We start from the raw sequence: 19838 nt of genomic DNA, 5'->3' as shown, positions 1-19838 counted from the left end.
TTGTTATTCTTTGCTTAAATTTTATTGTATAAAAAAATATGCTTACGGTGCCTGTGTCTCTTTTTGGTGTTTAGTAAAGTTGTTCATTCATTTTTCTTTTCATTTTATTTTATTTTTATTATTTTTTTAGTTAATTACTTATTATCTTTTTGTTTTAGCTGGCCTGTGTATAAATATAAATACATGTTTCTTATTGTGTTTTTACTTTAATATTTATACAAGCTTAAATTGTTGCGCTATTTCTTGTTTGCTTTAAGTTAACTCAACTGATTGCGGCTGTTGCGTGGTTGGCTTACATGAGTGTGTATGCATGTATTTGTGTGTGTGTATGTGTGTGTGTGTGTTGGCCAATGGATGTGTCTAGCTATGGGCATGTATGTAATTTGTAAAAAGCAGCTTGGCATGTAGCTTCCTAGTATGATGAATTATTTTTTATGGCTATCATATATTTTAAATAATTATTATTTAGTTTATTTTTTCAGTCTATTTTTGTTTTTTGTGTTTTTTTTTTCGTTTTCATATTTGCTTTTATTTATTAATGAATGTGATTCCTTACGGGTTGTTTCTCTATTTAGTTGCTATGCTAATTTTATATATGTAGATATATTTGTTTCATTTTCTCTTCAATATAAATAGCAAATACATATTTCGCTGGATGGCAACTTTCATAATTGTGTTGTTGTTGTTATTTTGTTTAGGCTTTTGTAACCATAAATTTTTTGTTGCTGCTGCTTCCTATTGAAATGTTTGTTTGCATGTATGTATGGGTGTGTATATTTGTTTTGATGCATTTTACGAGCGCGCTCAACGAAGTTTCAAATCCGAAAAAAAGCTGTAGCATGCTTTGCAGCGCGCAAGTCGATGTGTCTGCGTGATTGTGGGCGTGTATGTGTGCTTGTGTGTGTGGGTGTGTGTGAGTGCAACGGAAAGTATTATGTTTGAAATTGGCATGTTTTGAGCATGACATCCACGTATTTCTTCATCTAATCACCACCTCATTATTGCGTTCAACTGTAGCTGAGACTAAAGTTCGCTTCTATTAGCTATATCCATGTAAATACATATACATACATACATTTCCGATATCGAACGTCTTTTTCTTGTTCATTAATTTGTTGCGAAAGACAAGTTGTTGTTGCTGCTGTTGTTATTATTGTTGTTATTTTTGTGGTCTGGCCTTCGGTATTTCACTATTACGAATGAAAATGCTTGGCCTTTGGAAAAGACACGTTTAGTACCAAGGTACTAAGTACTCGTACATAGTATGTGCGTATGTACTTTGATTTTAACAATAATGAATACATATATTTATGTACTCGTATGTATGTAGTAGAAAAAGGGTTGAATTTTTCGATCATATTGCGAAGGTTTTTGTTGAAATACGTATATTTTTAATAAGAAGTTGCTAAAAATACATACATACATCTCATCACAACACGTTGAAACACTTATTTGAATTTGATTGAAACTTTAAATCGAAAGTAAACTTAACTTACGAGTATGCTCCCAAAGGAAATGAAATGATCGACAAATAAAAATTGAATTGCAATTAAATCTTGTTCAGTATTGAATTCAGTTTAGAATAAAAGCTTTACAGATGCTTATAGAAATTGTGGAATTTGTGTCCTAAAACAGTTTAAATAGTATTATTAACAAAAAGAAGTGAATATGAATGAAAACTTGATTGTAATATTGAAGGACTACTTATTACTTCAATTAAATTGAAAAGGAAATCGTGTCGAATTTCCATTGAATGTTGATTGAATTTAAATTGAGAATGAACACAAATTTGGTTGAAATGCATATTAATTCTACAAATATGGCTTTATGCTTTCTTAAAGCAAGCATTATAGAGATATTTATATTAAATTCGATCCAATATGGATATCGAATTATTAACAAAAATCGAACAAATATTGAAAAGTACGATTCATTTGATGAATTGAATTATTACTTAATTATTGAAATGGACACATTTTCTGAAATTCCAATAATATTTCCGTTGAATTAGGAACAAACGCAGAAGATGGAATTGAAGTGAAAACCAAATATTTTATAGAAATCTTGGATTAGATAAGTTTATATCGATCGCAAAATTGTGAAATGCAATGACTTGATATCTGTCCAGGGCTTAAAATAGATTTCCCTCTTATGCCCGATACTCGTATTCGCATATACTGCCAAGCTGTACTTTTGGTTTCATGGTAGGTTTTGTGTGTTTCTTTGTATTATCGGAATGAAGTACAAAAATAAGACGCACAAAAAACAACAACAAATACATATAATAAAAAGGCCCTATTCTGTATTAGATATTTAGAATTTGTAATATATAATATCTAATTGCATTTTCTTGTTTGTTTCTTTGTTTGTATTTTAGCTATGCATATTAACTGCCTTCTTTACATATAAATGTTTTTTGTTCATTTTTAAATTTTACATACAGTTCGTTTATGAATTTTTACTATATGCTTTCAATTTTTGTTGCTATGCGATTTGTTTTGTTTGGTTTGGTTTTTTTGTAAATTTTTTGTTATCGATTTTTTTGTTCTAGTTTTTGTTTGTTTTGTATAATTATAATTAATAATATATTCATTAGGGTTTTGCATTTATTTAACTAGACTTATGTAATATATTACAAATGTACGAGTATAAAGCTAAAGTTGTTGTCCATTTCTGTATTCTTTTTTGTTTTTTTTTTCATATTAATAGTGAGTTAACAAAAAAGCATTCATTATTAATTAACTATTACAATTTTCACGCTTTGATTTGTTTACCTAAAAAAAATGTATTTTTCTCATTTATTTTGTTTTGTTTCTTTGTTTTTTAAGAATTTCTTCTTGTTGCTGCACAATTTCACACCCGCATGTTTGCATATTTGTGCCGGCACTGTGGCGTGTCCGTCTGTGTGAGTGAAGAGAGGCGCTACAGACGCGTCTTGAAATATTGTGACGTGTTTGAAATTTGTACAGAGGTGTACAAAATTAATTGTATGCTTTTTAATTTTAAAATTCAAGCATTGTTGTACAATTGTGGTTGAGTGTTAATGATAGTGGGTGTGTGTGTGTTTAAAAATATAGGTATATATTGTATTAAGACAGAATGCACAGTGCTGGCCCAAATATTAGTCATGCAAACCCATTGTAGTTTGTATTTATTGCTCTAAATTTGTTAGATTTACTTGTATTATTGTATAATTCCTTCCATCTTCTTCCCATTCATCTTCATGTTTTCATGTTTATTCTTGTTGCGTTGTGACCTTTTCAGCAGCACAAAATATGCAGTACATTATTAGTTTGTATTTCTTCGCTTTCATAATTCAATTAGGCATATTTTTTATATATATTATATATATAATTTAATTCTGTCTAATGGCAATGATGCGCGTGTTGCTTCAAACGTAACCTCGGCACAAAAAAATGTTTATGCTAAAATATTATATAGGTTTTCTGTTCGTATCTCGCTAAAATATTTATCATTATTCGTTTATTATTCATGCTCTGGCTTTATTATTGTAATTTTACAAATGTATTATAGGATTTTTGTTTTCTCGCATTAGTTTCATAATTTCTTCTTCTTGTTTGTTTACTTCTTTGTTTATTTGTTTCTTTCTTTGGTTGTTTGTTCGTAAGCATCTTGTTTAGAACGCTTAGTTGAAGATGTTGTTGCTGTTGTTGTTCTTGTTTTTACATACATACTATATATGTATATAGGCATATATATGTATATATACACATATATTTTAATACATATACATATATGTTTGTTTCTTATTTTGTTAAAGGTTTTTATTTAATCTCGCCCCGCCCCTCATTTATAACAGTGCACTCAGTATAAGTATATATATATATTTGTTTGTTTGTTTGCTTTTGTTTTTATAACTTATGCATTTGTACGGAATTTCAAACTTAATTTTCTGTTATTAGTTAGCATGTAGTACTTTTACTTAGCATGTGTTCTATTATTTATATTTATGTGGTTTCGTATTATTTGTCAAACAGCCAACAAAATGTATAATAATGAAGCTATATTCAAGTCGTTAAACAATTGGCAATTGGCAAAGCATTTCAAAATCGCTTGAGAAAATAGCAAAAGTACAATATTTTGTAATTCTCTTGAATTTTTTCCTTTTTGAAATTTTTTTGGAAAAACGCTGTTTTGCAAAAATATAAAATGCGCAAAAATCCAAAGCAAGCAAGAGAAAGTAAACTGAAGAGTTAGTATAAGTACGTATGTATCTACATATGCAGATAGAGAGAGATAGATAGATGACGGCGAATTATTGAGCATAAAGTCTTTTGTATAACAGTAATTGTGAGGCGTTGAAAATAACGCACGCAAATCAATTATTAAATTTGGACTTTTTATTAATAATTAGAAAGGCAACGCTCAAAACTGGTCCCCATAATATGTACGAGTATTTTGTTTAGTTCGCTTTTAAATTAGATTGTGGCACTTAGCGCAAAGTATTATACAACTGCATCAGAACCGTTATATAGCACTTATGTAGCTGGCAGACAAATGCACAGCTGATATACAACGGCTATATGTATATTATGCACCTGTTATACAACTGTTATACACCCATCACATTTTGCTAATTGTTATATAACATATGACGTATGCAGATATTTTCTGTTATACAAATAATGGACTCCAATTGGAAAATGACTTTGCAATGCTTTAGATGCAACAACATCTATTCATTATACTTATCAAAAAATTAGCGGATAGATATGATAGAGGAAAGAAACCAAGTTACACGAGTAGTATAGAAAACGATATTGCCAATAAAGTAATGTTGAAACATACGAAAGTAAAAGAAACTGTAAAAGCTCAACTATTTGCATATTCGTCGGATCTTGTAGATTGAGTTTTGAATTCAATAAAAATCTTTATAAGCCTCTTGGTCTATGTACTTATGTGTGTGTGTTTTTGTGTGTGTGTGTGTGTACATGTGTTCAGAACAAGTTCCGCATTTTGTATTTAATTTGGAAGCAAAGTGTGGTTTTGTGATGGGTGGGAGGGTTCGTTATAATTTGAAAGGGAGGGAGGTGGTAGTGGTAGATTACGTGTCCTTGTGTTTATGTTTGCGGCTCAAAACCAAAAAGCGCGCGAATCTTATTATTTTTCCATTCATTTTTCTTCTTGTTGTTGTTGTTGTTGTATACTTTGTGTGTGCAAATCATTTGTCAATTGCAGTTTCCAGACTCTTAGCAAACTTGAAGCAAAAGCAAAGCACGTGTATCTATGTTTGTATAGGTATGTATGTATAACATGTGTATGTGTGTGCAGTATCTGTGTGTGCAAGTGTATGTGCGCAATGGAAGTTCATATTGTTTCTTAATTATATTAATTTTCGAAATGTTGCTTGTATTATTATTTGTTTTTTTTTTTATATTTTTTTATTTTTAAAGTCAGAATTGTAAGTGAAACATTTTGTTTCTTCATTTATTTGCGGAACAAAAAGTGAGGAGAACGGTAAATCAATAAAAAAAATCAGGAAAATTATGTGGAATAGAAGCGGCTTCAAACAAAGCTTAGCTTGGCGCAACTAAACGGAACATAGATTCGGCAAATACATACATACATACGCATACATATGTATGCAAGTACATATGTATGTGTGTGTGTGTGAAATGAAAAGCGAAGGCGCTTAAGCACTCACAATGCAGGCACGCAGTTGCTAATACTTTGTTTGAATTGAATTAGCTTTTCATTACAATTATTTATGTTATACATATATAATATTATATATGACGTAAATGTATGTATATCTATGATTTATTTATTTATTTTTTTAAATTTGCTTTGCTTGATTTTTCTTTTGTAACTCTCTAATTTCACTGCACTTGTTTTTGTTCGTTTTGGTTTTGGTTTTAGTTTATTCTTTTTGTTTTTGTTTAATTTATTAAAAGTATTTACGAAAGGAAAGAATTACATAATAGAAAAGAAAAATGAAAGGAAAACATTTTTCAATTTGTTTTTCATCCATGTTTTTCATCTTATGTATGCCCATGACACCATAGCATTTTGTTGCTATCTTTATCGTTGTCATTTATCGTTTATCATTTGAGTTTTGCTTTGCTTTTCGCTTTGTTTTAAGTGTTCGCTTTTCATTTCCTTACTAACTCATTTACATTACATGTTTGTTGTAGTAGTTGTTATTTGTTGTATTGCACAGTCGTGTTTTGCTTTCTTCAACACAATTTCACACGCGATTTCACTCGACTATTTGCATACTTTGTAGCTGCCTCTTAAGATTTCATATTTCGCTTCAATTTCATTTTCAAATTAGGTTTGCGTTTTGTTTTTCAGTTTCCTAACTTCATGCGCCCCAACTCCAAGCTTCTGTTGTTCTTTTTGTGTATTGTCTGTTTATGCTATGTGTTTGTGTATGTGTTTTGTGTAATTGTGTATTTGTGAGTGATTTGGTTGGTACAGTTGAAACGAAACACAGCTAAAGTGTGGAATTGTAAATAAGTCCGCAAAAGCTGTTTACTCTGGTCTAAACAGCCGCATCAAATGGGAATCAATTGCTGGGGCGTTGCCAACTTTCAGAGTGCAGCATTTCTGAGTGTGGCATTGCCAGCGCTGCATTTAATACATTGGGTTGCTGCCTTTCGTGTATAAGTGTTTGTATGTAGTTTTTTGTGTATGTGTTTGTGTGGGTGTGTGTATGCTTTAAGCTTTTTGCTAATTGCCTTTCGTTTGTCTCTGTGTCGTTGTATTGGGATATAAGACGGTCAGTACGAGTATAGGAAGGTTGTCGAGGAAAATAAAGAGTCAATAGACACATACATATGTATAATGCTTGAAATAAGTAAGTTTGTTGTATGGATTATTTTGTTCTTCTACTCGTAGCCAGCTCGCCAACTTGTCATAATTGTAATTGTAAATGTAATTGTGTTCGTACTCGTTTAGGTTTTTATTTTTGTTTTTGGTTTTGGTTTTCGTATTGCTTTTTATGGCAGTTCAGACGGTTTTGTAACTTGGATAAATGTAATATATGTATATGTGTGTATAAACTAGGCAATTAATTGGTGTTTTCATTTTCATTTTCATTTTTCTTTTTCGCTTTAGAATTAATTATTATTATTTAATTGTTCGTTATTTAGAATGGAATGTATTGTTATTTTGTTTGTCAGAGAGTTTGTTGTTGCACTTTTTTCAAGTAGTAAACCAAGCGTGTGTTTCTCATGAAACTTCATCTTGAATTTTTGATACACTTTTATACTCAATACATTGCAAATACAATTAATTATAGAGCTCGCTTTGTTTTTTCTTGTTGCTGTGGCTGTTGTTGTCTGTTTTTGTTTGGTTTTTTTTTGTTTTTTGTTTGGTATGGGATATACAATATGTATGGTTCTTGTTCTGTTATTGTACGAGTATACGAGTAGGTCAAAAAATTAACTGCCTAGTGAATAATAACTACTATTATAATGACCTGCTTACAAATGTAAGAGTATTTCGACTTTGTTCTTCTTGTTTCTTTGTTTTTGTTATTGTTATTTAATACATAGCTTAAATATGATTGTTGTTGCTGCTGTTGTTGTTGTTGTTGTTCGTTTTTCTTCTGCATCTGCTTCTGCTTCATCTTCTTCTTCGACTTGTTGACTCGAACTGAAGTAACTCAAATAAGTGTTTGGATAAGAATTGTTGTTGCTGCTGCTGTTGTTGTTGTTGTTGTTGTTATGGTTGTGGGTGGTTAAATGTTCGTCGTTGTTGTGTCTGTCTGTGTGTGGGTGTGTGTTGTTTTTTGTTGTTTATAGTTAATTTTTTAAATTTATATATATATACGATATATAGCAGAAAATTATGCTTGTTCGCTGTTGTTGTTGCTGTACCTGTTTGCTCACTGTTTGTTTGTTTGTTTTTCTTTTAAATTGATTTATTTTTGCTGTTTGAAATAAATATTTTATATATTCTTGTAGCGCTGCTGTTGTTGTTGTTACCGCTGCTGCTGAAGTTGCTGTTGTTGTTGCTAATACTCGCGTGCGTCTTGGAGGGGGGGGCGAGGCCTGGCTCAGACATCTGCCGTGCGCGATGTTATGCTCGGCGAGCGCGAGTGTATTACAACCTTATGGCCGTTTTTTGTCACAAATCCATCGCTCTCCACTAAAACGGCCGTTTGGCGGCCCGCGCTACCGCTGCTCTGGCCACCGGGACTGCCCGCCGCCGCGCTATCAGCGCCATCGACTATTGAACTATTTACATTGCTCTCGATAACGGCGGCGGCAGCGCCTTCAGGGTCGATGGCATCACCGATGGCCGATCCATCAGCATGTTCGCTGCCACCAGCACCACCACCACCACCAGCATCATCGTTGGCACCACCGCTGCCAGCCTCATCACCAGCCTTATCACCACCAATACCGGCACCACCGGCATTATCGTCATCATCACCACCACCATCGTTCTCATCCCCATCGGTTGCACCGCCCTCGCCGCGCGTCTTGTGCTTGCGCCACGCGTGCTGGATGAGACGAGCACAGTACTCCTCACGTTGCCGCCAGAGGGTCGAGGAGACCGGCTCGTAGCCCTCAGTGTCGGGCCGTGCCGCAATCTCACCGATCTCGCCCGTTTCCTCAATGGGATTGCCTTTGCGCGCGAAAAAGTCTTTGGTCAGTGCGTCGAGTATGTCCACACAGTACATGAGATCGCCGCGACAGATCGGTATGTCCATCGATATGATTTTGTACTTGTTGGGCTTGTGTATTTGCAGCGGCGGCTCGAGGACGTCGAGGAACTCGGAGAGCTGATCGTATCGTATGTACTGGGTGCCCTCGGGATCAAACTGCTGCCAGATCTCATAGTACATGTCGTAGTCGTCATCGGTTAGACCCTCCTGTACATCTTCGGTGGCCTGACTATAGTTCTCGAGAATGACAGCAATGTACATATTAATAACTATCAAAAAGCTTATAACTAGGTATGAGAGGAGAAACGTTATTCCAACGGTCGCTGAACCACAATTGCCCGGATAGCCTTTGTCGTTGTCGGGTGGATCGCATGCTTCCTCATTGATAATGGCGTCGAGTACACCATCCCAACCGGCTGAGGTAGACATCTGCCAGGCGCGCGTGCGCAAATACAATGAGAGAATTATGAATTTGAATTCGAAAGCGCAACGAGACGCAGATGGGCAGTTTTTAAAATTGTTCAAATTCAGATATTGTGTTTGTTTTTTTGCGGTTGGTTGGTTGGTTGGTAGGTCGTTTGATCGTGGGAACGATCGTTGATCAATTGTACGTTAGGTGTGAAGTTTATATTGATTTTTTGTTTGTTTTGGTTTTTTTTTTTTTTTGTTAATGTCGTACGGTTTTGTGTGTGGGCAGTGAAAGAGAAGTTTAAGACAGAAGATACAATAACAAGAATAGTCATTAGTCAAACGTTTTGGTAAATGGATCACTTCTTTAAGCAAACTATGTAGGGTATATAGGGTTAGAGTTAGTATATACGAGTAGAGTGTGTACATTTGTGTAGTACTTAGCATACAATATACAGTTAGTAAAATATTTGCTAGCGCTGGTTAGTGGTTAGTAAAGTGGATAGTAATGGCGGGCCCGAACTAAATCCAATAAAACATTTGCATTGGATATAGGAGCACGTACAAATTCTACATATGTACTATGCAAGTATTTTTACAGTCTCTAACAGCTGTATGGGGCCCAAGCTGAAAAGCTTTCGAAAGCGCTTTGTCCCACAATAATGCCCATTGCCCGCCTTTCATTGCCACTAAAAAAAGGGCAGCCAGACGCGCACGCGCACGCAGCTCGTATAAGAGGTTTGTAGACGTGGCGTGACGTGAAGAAATTCTGGACTGAAGTTCCAACAAAGCAGCATTGCTATTTGTGGATACACATAGACATAGACAGCCTTATTGAAAGCCTTATTGGGTTATACGGATATAATACGGCGTGAAGAGAGCAAGAGTATTAGTTGTGAGCAAGATAGATAGAGGCAGAGAGAGGGAGAGCAAGAGTTTGATAGAGAAAGGGAGAGAGGTAGATAGATAGAGAGAGAGAGAGAGAGTGCGAGAGAGAGAGATGGGGGGGGAGTAGCGTAGTTGTGTTCCTTGTGGCGTTGAAACGCACGAAAGTTCTCATTGATCATTTGATTTCGTTTGATTTGTGTCATGAGGAAACTTCAACATTTCATTTGGTGTTTGTTGAAAGAGCTGAATTAGATTTGTTTTTTGTACAATTTACTAAAAATATATGTATTTTTTAAGGCAAGCGCAAAATCATAAATAATAATTAATATGTATTCATCGGCCATACCGAAGCTAACGAAATCCTTTATGAACTTTGAACACTATAGGTATTAAAGGAATTATAAATATAAAACACATTTCAAAATAATCCTGGTGTCAGATCGATTAACTTAAGGACCGGTTAAATGGCAGACAACCAAACTGTATATGTACATATATACATAGCTATATATATTATATTATTTCATTAATTTCTACGTACTTTATTGATTCTGTAAAGGATCTCAATATGCAAACGAGCAGATAAGCAAATTTGACAAAAAAAAAAAAAACAACAAGCATTTGGTATTAGGCCAGCGTTTTGTGTTGTATGGATACGATTGATTCGATCTTTGGCTATTACTGTGCCTTTTGCACTTAAATATAGCATAAAATATAGTGGTATATTACTAAGCTGAATCAAAACTATTGTCTTAGCGGTGACGAGTTTTTTGTTGACAGCCTTAATTCTGATTGAATCGGTGAAAAGGCAGCAGTATGCTGTTCTCAACTCTCATTGGATTCTCATACCATAATTTTGCTGTTAAATTATTTTTGAATTTTTTTGTTGAACTATACTTGTAGGAGTTACCAAAGAAACTTTTCTGGACTGCTTGGAATATCGAAATGCCTTTCACGGCTAAATACAAATGCAAGTACAATAAAGGATATGCTTTGAAGGTTTTTTTTAATTGCCAGCATAATACCATGCCAAAAATTGAAATCATTTTGCATATCTTAGAACTGAAAATGTATTGATGGAACGCAAAAGTGAATCAAAAAATCGCACTAATTTAGCTTTTACCAACAACTACCGCAGCTTCAATCAACATTGTGATGTTGCCACTAACATATCAAAATAAAAATGCAGCACATAACAACAGCAATAGAGCAGACAGATCGAGCTGATCCGATACATAAGAGTAGTATGTAGGTATACTGAAATGCATCGGCGATACGGGTCGATTGGCCGAATTGGTATACTCTTACAAGTGTGCAGAATAATGCAATTGGTACGGGCCTGGTCATTGCTGTTGCTGATGTTGTGAACCGTCTGTAGGTTTTTTGGGACGTTGGACCTTGGGCCGAGAGCCGTGGGCCGTGGCCCGTGGGTGTCCCTGTGTGTTAGTGTGGGCGTGGCAACATCACCCAACGACAACAACAATAGACAACATAAACCGTTAACGGAATTGTGGCTAGTTCGCTTACCTGAAACAGCAATATCATGCTCTGACCAAACGTTTTGAAGTTGTAGACATCGTTGATGCCGCTCTTCTCTTTCACATGCATGAAGAACGACATGCCGAAGATCGCAAAGATGAACATGACCAGAAAGAGCAGCAGGCAAATGTTGAACAATGCCGGCAGCGACATGGCCAGGGCGAACAGTAGCGTTCGTATACCCTTCGCGCCCTTCACCAGACGGAGTACGCGACCCACTTTGGCGACGCGCACCACACGTAGCAGCGTCGGCGATACGAAGTATTTCTCGATAATGTCGCTAAGTACGAGACCTGTGGCGGCAGCAATTCACGTGTGTGCGTGTGTGGGTGTGTGGAGTGTGTGGAGAGCATTAGAAACAGTGTTGAATACTCGTTTATCAAATACATATAGACGTATGCAGATCGTTGTGTCTCTATATTACAAACATGGGTTCGTTTCGGTTTCGTGTTGGACTTGAGTTGGGCTTGAGTTGGTCTGGGATTGGGTTAAGTCTTGGACTGGGACTCGGACTGGGTTAAGCGCAATCAGAATTGCACAAACAAGACACTAAAAGGGCACAGCACACAATACAATACAATTTAGCTGAAATATTGAAAGCATTAGGTAAAGACGCTCCTCCAGTTCATTACAACAATAAATTCAATTCAAATTAAATATAACAATTGTGTAAAGAAATACTTAATATTGAACAGCTAGGTGGGGCTGGTTATGTTTACAGTTAACATAAAATGTCTCAAGCCAGTATGTAAATAAAGAAATTTGCTTAGCATAAATGAACAAAAATCAATTTCGGGTTTCTTTAAATAATAAATCATAAATTGGTTTATCAAAAGCTTCTCGATCGATTTTCATAAATATTCTCTTAATTGTTTGATTATTATTGAAGGAAAAACAAGTGAAATATTTACTCATGGCTGTGAGTTAATCTGAAATTGAAACTGAACTTAAGATAAGTATTTCTGTAAAATTAAGAAATGGTTGAGTTGATCGATCGTTGGATCGATTGTTTGCGATCAAATATAAAATGCAACACGCAAGAAAATGGCTCAAGGGTGCAAGTCAAAAGAAAATGGCGGATTTTTGTTTGTTTGAAAAGTGAACGTGAAGCGTTGTAGTATTAAAATATGAGATAAAACAAAACCTATTAATAATAAACTCATACTTATACCTAGACAAATACATATACATATGCACATACATAAATACACATATAGCAATTGTATTACATAATGCTTTGTAAAATATGCGCGACTCTCACACATACATAAGTATAGAAAACAAACACAAAAGGATATACACAAGATACGAGTACGATACGAACACAAAATGAACAATGAAGCTAAATCGGCAGGCACACCACGCCGATGTACACATATACGGGTATGTACAAAAATACATACATACATAGTCATAGATGTGTGTGTGTGTGTGTGTGAATACATACATAATATACAAGTATGTGTACGCAGGATAACACAACGTAGGGTACTTTTTATTTTAGATCGAAGCACAAGTAAATAAAGTACCACAACATATAACTCATAAAGGAAAATTATATAGAATTGTAAATGAAAAGTGTAACACAAATAGGAACACTGAGTAAGCAGCAATACAGTATTCAGTCGATATCCTTCTTGCTAGGCAGCGCAGGCGTACAATAAAGTTGTAAGTTGTAAGCAGCGGCAGCAGCTAGGGCGGAAGTATGTAGCAGCAGCAGAGGCGTTGGCTTAAAACCTTTCCGGTAATTTTTTGGTTTTGGTTTTCGTTTCTCTTGTTTTTCTTTTTTTCATTTTAGTTTTTGCATTCGATTTGGCCGTGTCCGACTGAATATGAAATTGTACGTCGGCGTCATTTATTTTGTTTAGATTCGTTTTGTTTTGTTTTGTTTTGCTTTATATTTGAAGCGATAATCCGCAGCATATTTTAAAAGTGCCAAATATCAGCAATGTTCGTTCGTTGCCCAAGGCGCTCATTACAATTTGGATCGATTTTGTCAATCGCAAGCAATTTGCTTTGTTTTGAAACAATGCGTTCATTGGTTTTTGTTTCCATGAAACGAAATGCGCACTACAATGTGGGCTGGGCGGGACGAAGGACGAGCTACAGAAACATTGTACGAACGAACTATTGCTAGAGTTTTGGGTAGCGACAAAGGAGCGATCAAAAGAGCTGAAGAGCGGGGGAGCGAGAGAGAGAGAGAGAGAGAGAGAGCAAGAGCTGTAGGTCGAGCTGAGACATGCCTTTGAACGTTTGCTACTTGTAGGTATATGCAGGACATAAAATATCATTGGATATGGAGCGCTAGGCGATACAATGTAGCTAGGCAGAGAGTTGAGAAAATGTTTCAAGAGAAGTAAATGTTGAATTAAACTTAGTTGTTTGTTTTTGTTAGTATGTAGAGCTGTAGTTGTTATGCAAGTAAAAAGTGTAAAAAAGAAAAGCAATAAATATTGTTCAACTAGTACATTATAGTTGATGAGGATACGTTCGCTTGATGGCGCCTATGGCGCTTCTGTTGTTGCCGTCGTCACATGGGCTATTTCTTGATAGTGCTAATCGCAACTCTACTCTAGGTAGGCCAGGTAGGTGCACTACGGGCTGGACGGGCTGGTTGTCTGCATATGCGTTTTACTACGTTCATAGTAAAGTACATAATCTCCATCGTAGATTGGACCAAAACCATTAAGAAGATTCAGGCTAGTGCCACGGTATTTTATTTGATTTCTACTTTTGGAATTTGAAATGCCAGATTCGCATAACACATAATGTGGCGGGGACAAATTATAAATGGGTAAACATTTGTGTCCTTTCGGTTATGCTACGCACTATAAGTGGGAGCTATGTTGACCTTCTGGGGTCAATGCAACCGTCGTACGCAAATGTGTGCTAAACATTTTGCACGGCCATTGCATTGGCAGGTCGCCGAGGTTTTACATTTACAAATCTGTATTGGCAATATACCGGGCAGTAGCTGACAGAGTTATGCAACCGACAATCGCACAGAGCTGTGGAATGCCCATTGACACCTAACTCTGATTGAATCTTTGTGTAGTGTACGAAATCAATTTGTATGCGTTTTGTGCAAGCCATTTGTTTTTTTCTTATTAACTTGTTTTTTAAAGTTTACGTTTTTTTCTTTGTTATTATTTCTTCTTATTTGTTTCTTCGCTGTTAAGCTGTTCAGTGTATGTGTGTGTGTGTCTGTGTGCTAGATTTTTTAAAATATTATTTATTTATGCATTGAGCTTTTATGGTTTTTCTTTTGTAGTACTTATAGAGTTTTTTTTGTTTTGTTTTTTTTTTTCTATGCATTTACAAAAGCGTAGTTTTTTCATTAATTTTTAATTTGTTTGGTTTCTTAGTTGTTGTTTGGTTAAAACTTTAAAGCGTGTATTAATATATTCGTCTAAGAGGATATCACTCGACGCTTAGTAAGTATTTGTATTGCAACACCAAAGGCAAATAATGAAGCATACTTGTAGGCGTTTAAGTTAGAAGCAATTGGGGTTTTGTGTGGCTTTGAAAACATTTGGCGTGTGTGACATAAACAATATAATACATGTATATATGTAGGTATATAATTAATTTTTGTTTTTGTTTTTTTTTTTTTTTTTTTTTTTGCTTTGAGAAGGCAAATGAAGCATTAAAGCAACTGTAAAATTGTAGCTCTTTGTATGTATTCGAAGCTTTCGAAAAATGTTTGCATATTTGTTTGAAATTGAAAAATAAAGGAGGGAAAAAGGTCACAACAAGAGATTAAAATCACACGCAGAGCTCAGTAGACAGATGAATTCGGGCAGTTTGGGGGCACGTTCGCCATACAAAAAAAAATTCAAAAAACAACGAAAAGTAGAGGAAGAGTTCGGCGGAATTTTTCGGTTTACGGTTTCTTTTGTTCATACCTTAGGCAGCAGAAATCAAAAGGGCATCCTTTTTTTACAAACAACAATGGTACAGTATAAAAAGGAAGCTTTCTGTTGCAAAATTAATGTAGTAAAGCATATTTTAAGCCATCTTTTGTACAGTGTTTTTGTTCTATTTTGTTTCTTTCTGTTTTTTTTTTTTTTTTTTTTCAAAATCACATTCGACGTAGCCATTTTAGTTTTTGATTTTCTATGTTGTGAGCAAGGGCGTAAATAGTATTTGGACATAATTTTGTGGTATATTTTTGAGTCGAAGGAATTTTAGTTTTTCGTTTGGGCTCTCAGCTATCGGTTTTTTGTGCTTACGTATGCGCAATTTCGGAGCTGCGGCTAATATCTTGAAAATGACCGTAAAACGTCGCTTGAAAAACAAAACTTTTCTTGAAAAAACTTGCAGCGAAGAAAAAATAAGTTTTTATGTAAATAGCCTATAGCTATCAAAGTCTGTTTAATAAATTCGTTCACATTTTTCTGTAAAGACTTTGATAGCTACAAAACCAAGAATTAAAATATGTATAAAATTTAATAAGACAAACATTTGCTTATCATAAGTTGAACGTCAACGACAACAATTACTTTAAAAATAACAACAACAAAAACCGTTTTTGCAACATATACCAATTACATAAACAGCAAACACACAAATCAAATAAAGAAACAACATTAATTTACACAATAGCAATAATCACAAATAATACATTGTATACGAGCCGATAACACAGTGACAAACGTAATTTGAAGGGAAACTGTCATTTGGATAAGCCAACTGTTATACGCTGTTAACCAGCGTAACAGTTGGGTATTTAGTATAACAGTTAAGCAACATCAAAGGCAGCTGTAGCTCTTAAAATTATTTACCTGTCGCTGTAAAATCTAGCTCAAGCTAACAAATAATGTAAAATACGATAAGCACAACGACATAAAATTTGTTATATAATGTAGGGTAGATTGCACGATAATTGTTTATGGTACATATACACCGGAATATACATATATATAAATATTTTGTTATCGGCAAAAAGCCACAGACATTGTGTAACAAATCATTACAAATGTTTCAAATCAAGTTTTTGTACAACGACTTGGATTACTTTGATTTATAAGTATAGTAGTAGTACGAGTATGTATGTTGGATATACAACAACGAATTACAAATTACGAATTACGATTTACGAATTACGGTAAACGAATCAACATTTAACAATTGAATTACGAATTATTTATATGGCAGCAAATTAGTAACAGTTAGTAGAAATTATTAATTGGTAAGTTAGAAAAGAGGAGCGTACTGTGTGTATACATTGAACAGAAAGTTATTGATTAAGAGGCAGTTAGAGATATAGACAGAGAGAGAGAGAGATAGGTAGAGAGAGCCATACACACACATACAGCAAAAATCGTTCGGATACTTGGGAGTTTCAAGCCATTAAAATAAATGGTTGTCGTTTTTCGGTTTTTGTTTTTTTTAGAGTTGATTTTGGTTTGGAAGTGGGGGTAAAGTTGCTTTTAAATGGCTAATAATTGTATTTATTTTTATAATTTGGCATTTGTTTGTTACTTACCTAAGATGGATAAAATGACAACTACTACATCAAATAAATTCCATGGCTCAATAAAATAGTGATATCGTAAAGCGAATATTTTTAATAGACATTCGGAACTGAAAATAACTACGAATATCGCATTGAGATAGTCAAGGACAGCATTGTACGTGTCCGACGCATCGTAACGATCGAGTGTCATGGTGAACATGTTCAGACCAATGAATAACATAATGATTATATCGAATTTCTTATCGGTAACTATTTCAAAGACTATTGCTTGTGGTCGCCACTGTAAATGGAGAAGAATAACGTCAAGTTGAAAATAAAGAAACCAAAAATGGAAAAAGACAATTAAAATGAAAAACATAAAATTGTTACAATTCAATCAAATGATAAGTTCCAACATAAAGTGGGGAATTCAAAAAAACACATTTTCAAAAAACACAATAAAGAGAAGAGAGTAAGAAAAGAATAGAAGAATTCGGTATAAGTATATTGATTTGATTTATAACGTCGAAGTTTCTTATACATATGTAGCTAGTAAGTTATTATTATTTTAAGTCGTTACATTCTCTTTTATATTTCTTTATTTTAAGTTATTTATCATCTTTGCGATTATTATTTATATTAGAATATGTAAAATATGTTACGTTGTAGATCTGTGCCAATTGCAATCTTTTTTCCATGCCATTCGGGGCCCTGCACTGTACTGCTTTGTGTACAGTTCCGCCCAGAATATGGAGCGGATAGGTATGGATATGTTTATGCCTTAAATTAGTGTAACGCCGGTGAGTCATTGTGCTTGGTTAGATAATACGAGTAGATAGATAAGTTAATAGTTAGGGTTGAGTTGCTCACTAAATATAAGTACTGTAGACAGCATACGCATACACAAGTATATTTTTCAATACGAGTAGTAGTACTTAGTTTAAAAGAAAAAACGACGTGCAGTCAGAGGTCGACGCGTTAGGTTTGTTAATTTTGTCGAGGTGTACAGTATTGGTATATGTATTGGGTGTAAGATAATGGTGCCCAGACCGTTTCTCCTCTATTGCCCACATGCCAAGTTGCAGCCAGAAAGTCTAGAACTGCCAATGGGGCTGCACCCAGATTGACGTGCCTAATTTTGATGTATCGATATTATGGTAACAATCTTTAAACATGCCCACAACCCTGCGGTTGCTCGGTTGATACACATTACTTTTTCTTATAGAAAAAACGTGCCAGTATATGTATACGAGTATATATGTATTATTTAGTTGGTTAAAACGAAACATGCAGTCTAAGTAAGTTGCCATTAAAAAACAGTGTGGAATAGAATAGTAAGTAGGTATACATATATAGTACATACATATAAGTAGAGAATATATAGCTTGTATATTTTAATTTCTTTTTGAATTTAAAATTTCATTTTCGTCCAGCTTATAAATGGCAGACATAAAAATGTTTAAGTACAGACAACCAAACGGACACAATACTTAAATATTGATATTGAAATTATTAAGTATGTATATTGAAAAAACAGTATATTAAAATCATTGTATGCTTTAGGAGTCGCTCAATGGCAATAGTAGCGTGTCGTTAACATCAAGGGTTGGACAACTAGTGTATTTATATATCACACTACTGTAGCTATTCCAACGACTCAACTTTTGCGCTTTGTTTTTAGATTCATTATTCATCTTGTCAAAATATTGCTAGAGAATAGGGCCTTGACTTTGTTAATTATACAATTAGATGGTTGGGTTCAGTTTATAGATTAAAAGGGTAATTCTTGTCGTCTGTCTTCTTTCTGTCTGGGTATCTGGCACAGAAGAATAAAAACTAAACTTCCATTTCATATTACTTTCCTAAACGTGAGAATAAATCTGAACTTATCAAAAATTTGTTTAAGTTTAGTTTCAGTTTCTGCCTCCAGAAAATAAACCAGGATTGTGCAATAGTCAGTATGACAGTTGGTATGACAGTCAGTATAAGAGTTATGTAACTGTCGGTTAAACAGTTGCGTTATTCGCTTTCGCTTCATTCAATGCAATTTAACATAGAAAAAAGTTTAATTGTTATATACATATGTTATATATACAATTTACGATTGGCACAGATTTCGCGTTTGACGGCGTTTAAAATATTTATATATTTGAGTTTGTTATATGTTTTGTTTATTCGTTTTCATTTTTATCAGTCTTTTAGTCAGCTTTTTGCAATTTCATTTCATAGGCAGCTTTTTATCTAAGTTATTATAAACACAATTTTCAAAATAAAGCCTAACTAGCCTAGCATTCAAGTACTGTTTGGTTTTATCTGCTTGTAAATAAGTAGATATACATACTCTATACATATACGAATAAGATTGCGCTCAAATTAAGAGTGTTAGAATGAGCAGATATCTTTGATTCTCTTTACAGAATAAATGAGCTACAGTTTGATTAGCAAATTGAAGAAATACAGCACTTTGCAGCTCAGGTGATCGAATTCGCACCATTCCAGGGCGATTGAAATCTGTTAAAAAAACGATGTAAAGTTTTAAGAGAAGGAGAGCTGTAAGCTGTGTTCTGTTAAGTTGAGTGAGTTAACAGTACGGACTGTTTAACAGCATCTTGGTTTACAGTTACTCGATTTTGGACTGTGTTTTATTTCGAGCTGAAACATTGCTTACAATACATTTAATATTTCGGGCTGTTACATTGACTGACACGGATCGATCTCTCAATTAACTAAATACGTACATTCTATCTTGCAAGTATAACGATGTTACCTAAAAAAAAAAACGCCCTTCGCTAATGCACAGGTAGCTCTAAAAGCGCAGTTGACTTATTTGAAACAGATAGTAGGTGAATCTAAAACTGCCGGTTAGTTTTATTTTTTATTATATTCCCTAAGAATTATTTATTTTTG

General features: G+C 34.4%; 1 protein-coding gene across 10 annotated transcripts in view; it reads right to left on the bottom strand.

Moving 5' to 3' along the window:
- Positions 1 to 7971: 7971 nt before the first annotated feature.
- The window catches only part of LOC115626846 (sodium channel protein para), a 73049-nt gene continuing 61182 nt past the window's right edge, over positions 7972 to 19838 (bottom strand). For 3 of the 10 annotated variants that reach the window (XM_030522336.1, XM_030522334.1, XM_030522338.1), the window contains 3 exons: positions 16962 to 17232; positions 11462 to 11766; positions 8024 to 9067 (listed from right to left, as the gene is read on the bottom strand). In XM_030522336.1, the coding sequence (XP_030378196.1) occupies positions 8024 to 9067; positions 11462 to 11766; positions 16962 to 17232 (1620 nt within the window). Of the gene's footprint in view, positions 9068 to 11461; positions 11767 to 16961; positions 17233 to 19838 lie in introns of all 10 variants that reach the window. The other 7 variants (XM_030522339.1, XM_030522340.1, XM_030522341.1 and 4 more) reach the window with 7 other exon arrangements.

This window comes from Scaptodrosophila lebanonensis, unplaced genomic scaffold (assembly GCF_003285725.1).
Source record: "Scaptodrosophila lebanonensis strain 11010-0011.00,11010-0021.00 unplaced genomic scaffold, SlebRS2 tig00000089-arrow-pilon, whole genome shotgun sequence".
Lineage (NCBI taxonomy): Eukaryota > Metazoa > Arthropoda > Insecta > Diptera > Drosophilidae > Scaptodrosophila > Scaptodrosophila lebanonensis.
The sequence above is the reverse complement of the archived record's forward strand: the minus strand, read 5'-3'. Positions and strand labels throughout refer to the sequence as shown.